At 41.1% G+C, this 12,637-nt stretch overlaps 1 protein-coding gene across 2 annotated transcripts in view; it reads right to left on the reverse strand.

The window, feature by feature from the left end:
- Positions 1-12,637, reverse strand: part of FTO (FTO alpha-ketoglutarate dependent dioxygenase) — a 371,203-nt gene that overhangs the window by 206,090 nt on the left and 152,476 nt on the right. For both annotated transcript variants that reach the window (XM_032854458.1, XM_032854457.1), the window contains exons 5-6: positions 7,516-7,595; positions 2,019-2,162 (exon numbers count right to left, since the gene is read on the reverse strand). In XM_032854458.1, the coding sequence (XP_032710349.1) occupies positions 2,019-2,162; positions 7,516-7,595 (224 nt within the window). The remainder of the gene's footprint in view (positions 1-2,018; positions 2,163-7,515; positions 7,596-12,637) is intronic.

Below are 12,637 nucleotides of genomic sequence, written 5' to 3' on the forward strand. Positions count from 1 at the left end.
GTTAAAGAGAACCCCCATTTTGCGAGTCTGAATCCTAACTTCACCAGGTTTGTAGAGAAGGAAAAGACTTACATTTTAAGATCAGGATTTCTTTACTATAAATATGGAGAAAGATATAACTTTGCTCCCAAGTCTCATTCAGGGAGGTCACCGGGCCCATAAACGCTTATCTTTCTTGAACTTCTAGCTATCAGCAATGTCTCTAGCAAGGACAGAGAGGAGAGAAAATGGGACACTTATCAGGCACAATGAAGGGAAGAAAGTCAGTCCTGAGTGCAGCAAGTAAGGCAGAATTCCTTTGTCTTTGGTTCTGGAGATTATGCCAATGTTTCACAAAGTGTGGAGCAGTTCATAGGTTCCTAAACATCTCTTTAAAGACATTACACGGTATTGTGAAAGCAGACATCGTTTCTCCTCTGTTCCAAAGTCCTCAATAGCTTCCATTTCCCTCTGAGTAAATAGGAGAGTGGTTGTCCTGATAGGGATCTCCAAGGACTGATAGGATCTGCTGCTTTCCTGTCCCCTAATACCACCTCTGTGACCTCATGTCCTCTAACTCACAGCCCCACTCCCACCGTTCAAACTAGACTGTCCCGTATCTAGTCTGGAAACTGGAATCCTAAAGCACACAGAAGGTACCAGACACATGGTCAGTCATTACTTTTTGAAAGGAAGAAAGAGAATATTTTTGTACTCCAAATTCTCCATCAATCCTTCCAATTCTAGCAAAGAGAAAGTCGCAGATGGGTGATAACCTTCAACAGTTCTTTCTCACTTGGGAATCTCTTTTTTTCCTTCTGATGTTTTTTGTGTTGAGGTATAATTTACCCACGACAAAATTCACCCATTTGAAGTAGAACATTCAATGACTGTTAGAAAACACAAGAAGTTGTGTGTGAATCTCTCTTCTCCCATGGAGAATGGAGACCTGAGGCTCAGAGCCTTCTCGCAGCAAGGGAACCTGTTGGAAAATGGTAACACTGCTCTGTTTCCACTGGCGAGACTTTTCTGGTTCCTTTTTCTTTTGGTTAGTGATACTGGCTTCTACTTCAAGTGATAACACAAAGCTTCCTTTTCGAAGAAATGTATTTACATAAAAAATGAGCTGAATTATGGGACACTGGGGAGGCTCTGTCAGTTAAGCATTTGACTCTCAATTTCTGCTCAGGTCATGATCTCAGGGTCCTGGGATCCAGCCCTGTGCTCAGTGGCAAGGCCACATGGGATTTCCTCTCCCTCCCTTTCCCCCTCCCACTCTTTCTCTCTCTTTAAAATAATAAATAAATAATTTTTTTTTTTTTAACAAACGAGCTGAGTTTTTAGGAGTAATAAATAGACAGCAACATTTATGGTCCAAAGATAAAGCAAAAGCAGAAAGGGTGTTACTACTGGGAGTAGCAAAGTTTGTGAACCCTTGACTGGTGGGATCATGACAGGACTGCAGAACTGCCCCTCATTCTGTAAACAGCAAGCAAGACACTGACACTTGCTCTTAGGCTCCACCCACGATTCCCACTGGGCTTTGCGGGAAGACCTCTTCTTGAGTCTTGGGTTTCGGCCCGTCTTACGAGCAAGGCACTGACTTCCCTCCAGCTCAGCCTCCCATCTCAAGAATGTCTGGCGTAGTGAATACCTTTGGAAGATACAGTTTCTCCTCCAGAACAAAGGGCAGGGAATGGAACAGCCTTGGAGGATAAAGACACTATCTTGCTTGGAGCAAAAGTCAGGCATGCTTCCTACCTATTATAAACGATTCAGCTTCCCTTGTCTCAGGTTCCTCTCCTATAACACAAGCCCTACATGCACCCACGTTACGGGCCCACTTTGCATTGTCCTGCGGGGAGAGAAGCTTGCAGAACTGGCACAAAAATGCAGATGCTCAGGCTACTGCTGTCCTTGTGAGTAATTACACCGCTCTTTGTGTCTCACAGAGGCATTTCCGGGCTCACACCTGTATGAAATTATGGCAGATCCACTCGTTAGCTCGCAAGCAGCTTCCCAGTTCTTGAAAGTCTCACCTCATTGTGGATTTCTTCTCCTTGTTTCAGAACTGCAGGCTCAAAGGATTTCAAAGAAACATCACCACTGTCTGCCTCGATGCGGACATTCTGCAGAGCGAGCTGGCAGCGCTGTAAGATATAATCCAAGGTTCCGGCAGAGCACTGCGGAGACAGAACCGGCCATCAGGATCGTAAGCCAAATCCAAGTTTACGGTACAACACTTCCGGGGGGTGTTCACATTCGTCCTTTCCCCATACATTCACCTGTGGCCCCCACAGCTCAGCCCACATCCAACTTAAGAACTGCTCTAGCGGACTGCGCCCTGGGCTCTGTGTGGCCAGCGTGGCCTCGCTTGGGCCATGCTCCTTGCTGATTTTCTTTTAAATGTGGGCCTTATATCACCACACCTTAGGCTCACTGAGGCTAAAGCCATGTACACACGCATAGGTAAATACACACACACACACACACACACACACACATACACACGTATACACGTATACACATACCCACACCATTTTATTACATATTTTTTCCTACAGATACAGCAGCATCTAGAACCAAGTCCTAAATGTTAAAAAGAAAAAACAAAAAAAAACTTCCTAAGTAGTTTTTGGATGAGTAACTAATGAACCAAGAAGTCAAAGACACTGACTTTGTTATAAGCGTCCTGACCCTACCAATGGGAAAGAAAGGTGTTCAGTTCAACAGCCCACAAAATGGCACAGTAACGGCGGGGGGAAAAAAATTGAAGTTATAAACACAGGGCAAAGAACTCATTTTCCTTTTCTGCAAAAAAACAAGCAGCTGCAGTCCTTGGTGGAACAAGTTCTTCAAATAATGGAGAATATGTGGCTCGTGCCCTCAAGGCATGTTCAAAGGCATAACTTAGTACCTTGGTATTGGCAAGGGCACAGATATCTAGTTCATCCCTCTCTTTGTGGGAGCAAAACAGAGGTCGAACAGACAACTCCTCCTTTGAATGATACATGTCAGAAAAGAAAAGGCTGCAGACGTGGTATGCACCTGTTGGTTTTGATGACAACATGATTTCTTAGAATGATAAAAAGCAAGCTGTAAATATCCTTTTGACCCAGGGAGGAAAATGTATCCCTAAAGTACTTCTATTTCGACATATATAATTTACACAGATTCCCTTAGAAATAACCTTGAAGGCTGATGCCCTGGTATAAAAATTCTTTCTATGGTTATTGCCATTTGATGCAACGTGTTTCATGGGTAAGCCTGGGAAAAACAAAGTTACAGTGCCGAATACAGAAGCCTGACTGATACGTATTTTAATACGAAGATCTCAGAGTGCTGGGAGCACAGCAGGCAGTTCCAATTTGCTATGAAGGAGAGACAAAGAGTGGAGCTGAAACACCACTCACTTTCGTCCCAGAGCCACTCTGGCAACCTCTTTTAAAAGATGTTCTATCTGAAACCATGCTCTACTCATACCTTTACTTGCCCAAGTACTGAATGACCTACATAAGAGGTTACTAATCACAATGCCATTTATTACAAAAGACTGGAAACAACCGAAATTTCCCATCGATAGGGGACTCACTAAATAAACTACAGCGGAGCCATACTTGCAGCCAAAAATGAAAACAAAAAAAAGGTGGGGGGCGGGCGGGTGGAGGAGAGGGGTACTTTCTTTTCTGGGTGTTCAGAGTTCTATTTGTTGTACAGAACCTATAATAAGGCCTTTTTTTTTTTTTTTGGCAAGGACAGGTAACAACTTTATTGAGACATAATTCACATGTCATAAAAGTCACACAGTGAAAACATACACTTCATTGTTTATAGTATAGTCACAGAGTTACGCAACCATCACTACAATTAATTTTAGAACATTTTGGTCACCTCCCTAAAACAAACGGTATCCCTTAGCAATCCCCTGCCACCCCCTTTCTGCCAACCTTCCCAGCTTCAGACAACCACCGATCTATTTCCTGCGACCACAGGTCTAGCTATGCAGGACCTTTCTTAAAAATGAAATCATATGGGGCGCCTGGGTGGTTCAGTGGGTTAAAGCCTCTGCCTTCGGCTCAGGTATGATCCTGGGGTCCTGGGATCAAGCCCCATCGGGCTCTCTGCTCAGCGGAGAGCCTGCTTCCCTCCCCCTCTCTCTGCCTGCCTCTCTGCCTACTTGTGATCTCTCTCTGTCAAATAAATAAATAAAATCTTAAAAAAAAAAAAAAAGAAATCGTATCATTCTTTTGTGACTGGCTTCTTGCAGTGAGCCTGACAGTTCAAGGTTCATCCATGGTGAAGCATATATCAATAATTCTCTCCCTTTTATTGCCAAATATTTGATTGTATGGATATACGACTTTTGCTTTTCCATTTATTATTATTCCATTTTCTGCCCTACTAGGAGTCAAGCTGCTGAGAACGTTTGTGTACGAGTTTTCATCTCTCTCAGGTACGGAATTGCTGGGTCATGAGGTAACTGTGTTTAAAATTCTGAGGAAAGGTCACAGTGTTTCCCAAAGGAGCTGAACCATTTTTATATTCCCTCCAGCAGTGCAGGAGGGTTCCAATTTCTGAAGCTTCTTCACCAATACTTGTTACTGAGATTCTCACTAAAGCCCCTCTAGTGGGGGTGAAGTGGTAACTTCCTGTGGTTTTGCTTTGTGCTAACCTGATGACTAATGATGTTCAACATCTTTCTGTGTGTTTATTGGCCATTCGTGGATCTTCCTCGCAGACATGTCTATTTGGATCCTTTGCCATTTAAAACTACTGGATTATTTACCTTTTTAATTATTGGGCTGTAAGACTTATTTATGTACTCTAGACTCAAGTACCTTGTGACGTAAGTGACGGGAAAATACTTTCTCGCATTCTCCAAGTTCTCTTTTCACTTTCTTGATGGACCCTTTTGAAGCATAATAGATTTGTTTGTTTGTTCTTTAAGATTTTTTTTTTTTTTCGAAGACTGATTTATTTGAGAGAGAAAAAGACAGAGAACAGTGGAGAGGGGCAGAGAGAGTCTTAAGTAGACTCAGTGCTGAGCTCGGAGCCCAAGGTGGAGCTTGATCTCACCACCCTGAGATCACCCTGAGCTGAAACCAAAATTCAGATGCTTAACCGACTGTGCCACCCAGGCGCCCCTATTTACTGTAGAGAAAGAAGGTGAGAGAGAAAGAGAAAGAGAATCTCCAGCAGACTCCATGCTGAGTGTAGAGCCTGGCTTAGGGCTCAGTCTCACGACCCTGAGGTCATGACCTGGGCCGAAACCAAGAGCTGGACATCCAACCCAATACACCACCCAGGCGCCCCTGAAGCTAACAGTTTTTCCCTTTGGCGAAGTCCAATTTACCTACTTGTCTTTGGTTGTCTGTGCTTTTGGTGTCGTATCTAAAAAAAACACTGCCTCCTCCAAGGTCTGAATTATACACCGATAAGGAGTTATCAGCAAGACTTACTAAAACAAAAGTGCAGAATGGTAAGGAGAGTAGGCTACCATTTGTATAAACAAGGTTTTAGGGGCAACTGGGTGGCTAAGTGGGTTAAGCCTCTGCCTTCAGCTCAGGTCCTGGGCTCAGGGCCCTGGAATCAAACCCTCTCTCTCTGCTTGCCTCTCCATCTACTTGTGATCTCTGTCAAATAAATAAATAAAATCTTTTAAAATAAAAACCCCATTTTTTAATTAAACACATATTTGCTTATATAGGTATCACATTATCATGGAAAGGATAAGAAGAAGCTGGTGATAATACTGGCTCCCTTTGGGGAGGAGGAGCTCGTCAGCTTTATGAGAAAGAGACTTCACTATTTATTCTTGGGTACTTTGTGAATTTTGAATCATTTGAGTAATTACCTGTTCAAAATATAATGATATATAAAATTCACAAAATTTAAATTTTAAAAAGATATTCGGAACAACAGATTTCTTCTGTTCCAACCAGAAGAAAAAAAAAATCCAATAAAAGTTGAGAGCTGTCAAATATAATCTAGTCACATGTAACCAAAAAACTAAATAGATTTCTTTTCTGATTAACTAAAATGAAATTCAGAACCTCACTTCCCTAAGACAATCTGTTTCTGACATATTTTGAGTGGACAGAAAATCGCAAGTCATTTTGTGTGGCACAGGTAAGACATACCACGTTAGTCCTGTATGAAGGAAAGGACATATACAAAATAAGTGAGGGCTACAACACTGCATGGTTTTTTCCATCTCTTCTCTTAAGGGAAATAATAATGTAACTTTCATGTTAGAAAAAATGTGTGTGTATATATATATATTTTCCCTCTTTTATTACTGACACCAATAATAGATGAAATAAAAAATTTTAAGATAAAATCATAATCCTGTCACCTTACCTTATTTTAATTGTTTTTATTGCACATGATTCTTTGTCCACACAGCTGTGATCAGAATGTACCCATCAGTGTCTATTCTGTTTTTCTCTGTATGTAAGTATTCAAGGTAAGTATTTTTGATGGCTGCTCACTGAGGTGACACTCAGGTAATTAACTAGTCATGCCCTAAAGAGGCACTAACATTCTGACCAGCTCTTTACTACTCTTAGTCACTCCAGATAAGCATTTTCATATGTGTGCATGTATGTTTCCTTTGAATTGTTTCCTAGCTGTTAAATATGATAGTGTTATGAGATCAAATATATTTTTATGGTACTTTTTGCACATCCCCACATAGCTTTCCAAACCGTATACCAATTAGAAGAACTTCCAGAAGTATATGAATGTATCTGTATCACTTCTGCCCAACTTCCCACCCGGGTCCCCTTTGGCACAACGGAAAGTCAATCTACAAAGCAAAGCACAGATAACAAGCTTGGATACGAGGTCAACTTGTAGGCCTTCTCCTGACTATTCCCCTGCTCTCTAAAACCACCCTTAATGGATTACACAGTACCCCAGGGTGACTACTAAGCGTTTTTCCCACCTCCCAGGTTTCCATTCTGAACTGGTCTAATCAGCTGACTATCCAGCCATTCCAAGTGGAGGCAGAATTTAGCAATAAAGTCTGGGTTATGAACCCAACTGGAGAGCTCAGAAATTTCTGGGCACTGCTGTTAACTCTCTCCTTAATTTACATTCACATGCCCAGAAGCCTGACCCAAAAGTTAAGGGAAATGTAAATTCTCAACCATTGGAGCCTGGTCACATCTAACCCATGCACAAGCACACAAACCCTCCCCATTTCCTTCTGGCCATCTCCTGTCCTTGACCTTGACAGACACAAACCCCTTAGAAAATCTCTACCTAGCAACACCTGCCAATAGCATTTTACCTTCTCCAAGAAACAGAACCACAAAGAAGCAAAATATACTAATCCCACGCTGTGAACACACTTTTTAAAACTGTATCCCACACAACTCAATGCTAAAAAAGCAAGTAAATAAAGGCTAACATCAACTTTGATGGAAGCAATTTTCCTATCAAATACTCTTCCAAAACTCCATGCAAAATTGCTCATTCAACCACTGCTGTCACATTCAATTAAGTTTGAATCACATTTTTATTTACACTTACCTCTGCCACTCGGTGGGTGGAACTAAACCGAGGTGGTAAACCAGCCAAAACACAGTGTTGGTGGGTGGCATTGAGATCATCTGTAGGAAAAATACCAAAAATTAAAAAAATAAATAAAATAAAACCACACACACACATTTATTAGTCACTATAAACTATTCAACAAAAATACAGAGTAAACAGTAAGTCCATCAATCAAGGACAATAATATCCAGGGAATTAACACCTACATTGTACTCTTTAAACCACTCTTTATAACTAGGATAACTCTGTATGTATATAAATATATAAATGCATATATGTTATATAAATATAAAAAATATATATATATATATACATATATATCTATCTCAAAACTATGACACTTCCAAGAGTAAAAGGGAATGTTAATTATCCCAAGACAACAGGTGTAAACCAGGACTGTCTAGCAAACAGGATAGATACATGGTTTCCCTACTTATGTGTGGTCTTATAATACCCATTCACCACTAAGTTTACTGTTTATGAACTTCTCTTTCTCATGATACATCAAATTGTACCCATGCCTTTAGATAATAAGCCAAAAATTTTTTATACTATTTGGGGTGGAACAGCTTTCATCTGAAAATCTGCCTCTTTCTCTCCCCAGTCAAAGTATCAATTTTGCCCTAACAATTTTCCAGGCAAAAAACCAACCAACTCAGCAATTGCAAAGTTTTGGCTCTCAAGACAGAATTCAAGCCTGTGGATTCACAGCCCAAGAATGGAGTAGGTGGTGAATTCATCAGCTGAAGAATAAGCCTAAAACCACACGCAGTGGAAGAAAAACTGATGGCCAAGTTGTTGCGTATTCTAAGAAGTGATGCCACATGTCAGGCAAAATCCCTACCACCTCTGCCTAGGACATTGCTATCTCTACTGCAAAGAAGAGAATAGAACGGTACTATTCCCCAGCACTGGGTGATGTCCTACATAGGCAACAGAGACTTCTTACCAAGACCAACATTCGTAATGATTTCAACTAAAAGGCCAAACCACCACACCCCTTACAGGGCAGCAAAATGACTTCTGAACAAAATAATGGAAATGCAGAACATCAACGGAAGGTCTCCTGCTTCTGTACATTCCGAGTGCCAGTGACAAGCTTTGCCCTTCTACCTTAAACAACTCTAAACACGGACCAAAAAATACAAAACAAATGTTTCTGACACTGGAAAAGAGAGCAAGAGACAATCCCAAAGATGGAGAAACAAAATAGGTGAGGCTAAAATTGCCCTAGCTTACTCCCTGCAACAGCTGCAAAGCCAGAGTGGCGATGGGGGAAGGGAGAGAGAGTCAAAGAGAACCCAGAATTTTCAGTTTTCCATCTTGTTGAATTGTGAAGAGAGAGACGGGAATTTAGGAAAGCCAGACAACAAGGATTTGTAGAGCAGAATACTGGAATAGGAGAACCTGTACAGACAAAAAATAAGCAGACATGTGCAAAAGGGTTCCTTCCAAGTCTTTGGCTAAGCACTGACTTCTGCAGATGTGAATGGGAACTTCCCAAGGGCAGGAAAAGAAGCGCCAGCAAATCACAGGATGAACAAATCTCTGAGTGTACACAGGGCTGGGGATATTTTGTGTTCTCAGCAGTGAGAATGGCTCCTCCCACATAAGCTAATGGATAGAGTCCTTGGAAAAGCATCATCTTAGCAGTAGAACTAAATTAGTTCTCCATCAAAGGCTGCCCTAGATCCACTTAATAGCTTAAAAGCAAGCCTCCAAAGTATCCGAGTTATTCCAGATAATTTAACTAGTCATTAGAGCAAAGCCCAACATTATTTAAAAGAATTTAACAAAATCAGATACCCAAAAAATAAATTCACAATATCCAGCAGCCACTTGAGAAGTAACCAAGAAGAGGAGTGCCTGGCTGGCTCAGTTGGTAGAGCTTATGACTCCTGATCTCAGGGTTATAAGTTTGAGCTCCATGTTGGGTACAGAGATTACTTAAAAATAAAATCTTATGGGAGTACCTGGGTGGTTCAGTTGGTTAAGCATCCAACTCTTAGTTTTGGCTAGGTCATGATCATGGGATCAAGCCCCACATTAAGCTCCATACTCAGTGGGCAGTCTGCTTCTCTCCCTCTCCTTCTAATCCTCCCCCTCTCGTGCTCTCTTTCTGTCTCCCACTCTCTCAAAGATAAATCTTTAAAAAAAAAATCTAGAGCACCTGGGTGGCTTAGTCACTTAATCAAGTGCTTCAGCTCAGGCCATGATCCCAGGGTCCTGGGATCGAGTCCCACGTCCAACTCCCTGCTTGGTGGGGAGCCTGCTTCTCCCTCTCCTCCCCACTTGTGCTCTCTATTGCTCTCTCTCTCAAATAAATAAATAAAATCTTTTTAAAAAAATGAAAAATAAAATAAATTAAAAACTAAAATCTTATTTAAAAAGAAACGGAGAAATGAAAGATATATATGACACATATGATATATGACACATATGTATATATAAGATGTATACATATCTTTCTGTTCTTTCACATATACATATCTTCCGTACACATAAATAAAATGAAGCTTCTACAGATGAAAAATGTATCTGAAATTAAAAAATCCCACTGAATGAGATTAATAGCACTTTAGACATTGCAGAAAAAAAAAATCAGTGAACTGGAATACAAAGAAATAGAAAGTACCCAAAAACGAAGCACACAGAGAAAAAAAGACTACTAACAAATTAAACAGCACCAATGGCCTGTAAGATACTACTGATCAGTGTAACATAAATATAATTTGGTTCTCAGAAGAGGAAGAATGGCACATAAGAGGGAATCTAGATGATTTGGGCATGGTGATGACTCCTTGGTTACAACACCAAGGGCACAACCCAGGAAAGAAATAACTGGTAAACCATACTTCAGAAAAATTAAAAACTGTTCTGTAGAAGACACTGTCATGAGAATAAGAAGACAAGCTGCAAACTGGGACAAAATATTTGCAAAAGACATGTTCAATAAAGGACTGTAATTCAAAATACAAAGAACTCTTAAAAACTCAACAACAGGGGCCCCTGGGTGGCTCAGTGAGTTAAGCCTCTGCCTTCGGACTAAGGTCTCAGGGTCCTGGGATCCAGCCCCACATCGGGCTCTCTGCTCGGCACGGAGCATGCTTCCCCCTCCCCCTCTCTGCCTGCCTCTCTGCCTACTTGTGATCTCTCATAATAAATAAATTAATTAATTAATTAAATCTTAAAAAAATAAAAAAAAAGCTTTACTGAAGAAATGGCCAGAAGATCTGAACAGACACCTCACCAATGTACAGATTGCAAATAAGAATATGAAAAGACACTCATTATCATTTCTCACGGAACTACGAATTAAAACAAGATACTACTACCCACCTAGTAGAATGGCCAAAATCCACTGATCGCCGATAACACCAAAAGCTGACAACAATAATGGAATAAGAGAACATGCATTCATTTGCTGGTGGGAATGCAAAATGATACAGCTGTTTTGGAAAGCCACCTGGTCTGGTGATTTCTTACAAAACTAAACATACCCTCAGGGTAAGAGTGAGCAATTGGGGGACGCCTGGGTGGCTCAGTTGGTTAAGCAGCTGCCTTGGGCTCAGGTCATGATCCCAGCGTCCTGGGATCGAGTCCCACATCGGGCTCCTTGCTCGGCGGGGAGCCTGCTTCTCCCTCTGCCTCTGCCTGCCATTCTGTCTGCCTGTGCTCGCTCTCTCTCCCTCTCTCTCTGACAAATAAATAAAATCTTAAAAAAAAAAAAAAAAAAAGAGTGAGCAATTGGCCTCCTTGATATTCACCCCAATGAACTGAAAACTATGTCTACTCAAACACCTGTGAACAGATGTTTATAGCAGCTTTATGAACAACTACCAAAACTTGAAAGCAACCAAAATGTCTGTCAGTAGGTGGATAAGTAAACTGTGGCCCACTCAGACAATAGAATAATATTCAGCACTAAAAAGAAATGAGCTATCAAGTCATGAAGAGAAATGAGGAAACTTAAATACATATTAATAAGTGAAAGAAGCCAGTCGGAAAAGGCTGTATGCTGTAAGATTTCAATCATAGGACATTCTGGAAATGACTAAACTACAGAGAAAGTAAAAAGTTGCCAGGAGTTGGGTGTGGGGGAGGGCACGAACAGGAGGATTGCAGAGGATTTTTAGGGGAGTAAAACTATCCTGTATGATACTATAATGGCAGATATAGGTCATAATACATTTTTTAAATCCATAAAACATATCCATAAAATATACAACACCAAGAGTGGACTCTAATGTAAAATATAGATTCGGGTGATAACGACGTGTCAATGCAGATTAATCGATTGTAACAAATGTACCACACTCGTGCAGGATGTCAGTAGTGGGAAAGGCTGTGTATGCATGGGGACAGAGGTATAGGGCAACTCTAGCTGCTTTCTGCTCAACTTTGCTAGGAGCTGTTTTAAACTGCTCTAAAAAAATAAACTCTCTCTCTATATATTTTTTAATTATCAACTGAAAAGTCTTTCCAAGATTCTTTAAGACTCCACAGCTCTTGGGACGCCTGGGTGGCTCAGTTAATCATCTGCCTTCAGCTCAGGTCATGATCCCAGGTCCTGGGATCGAGTCCCAAATCAGGCTCCTTGCTCCACAGGGAAATCTGCTTCTCCCTCTGCCTGCCACTTCCCTTGCTTGTGCTCTCTCTCTCTCTCTCTATCTGACAAATAAATAAAAATCTTAAAAAAAAAAAAAAAAAAAAAAAAGACTCCATAGCTCACACTCTTGAGACCAATATACAAGTATGTAACTCCATAGTTCCTCTCCCAGGGGGTTCTCACAGCAGAAGAAAACACTTATTTGCATCATGTAATTTAAAATCTGGATGAGCAACTACTCAGTGTCAAGCACTATTCTGGGCACAGAGAACAAAACGAAGTCTCTGCTCTCACAGAGGTGACATTATGATGGAGAAGATATAGAATCAGTAAATAAACAAGAAATTCAGATGTGAGTTGCTACGGAGAAAACCAAGAATAGTTTCAGAAGCGTACGAGTTAGCGGCGGGTGGGGGCGGGGGGGAAGGGAGTAACGCACTGCTGTATATGGAACCGTCGCTGGGGAGAGTTAAGTTGGCTGAGATCTGA

The sequence above is a fragment of the Lontra canadensis genome, unplaced genomic scaffold (assembly GCF_010015895.1).
Source record: "Lontra canadensis isolate GAN:19392208 unplaced genomic scaffold, GSC_riverotter_1.0 scaffold8, whole genome shotgun sequence".
NCBI lineage: Eukaryota > Metazoa > Chordata > Mammalia > Carnivora > Mustelidae > Lontra > Lontra canadensis.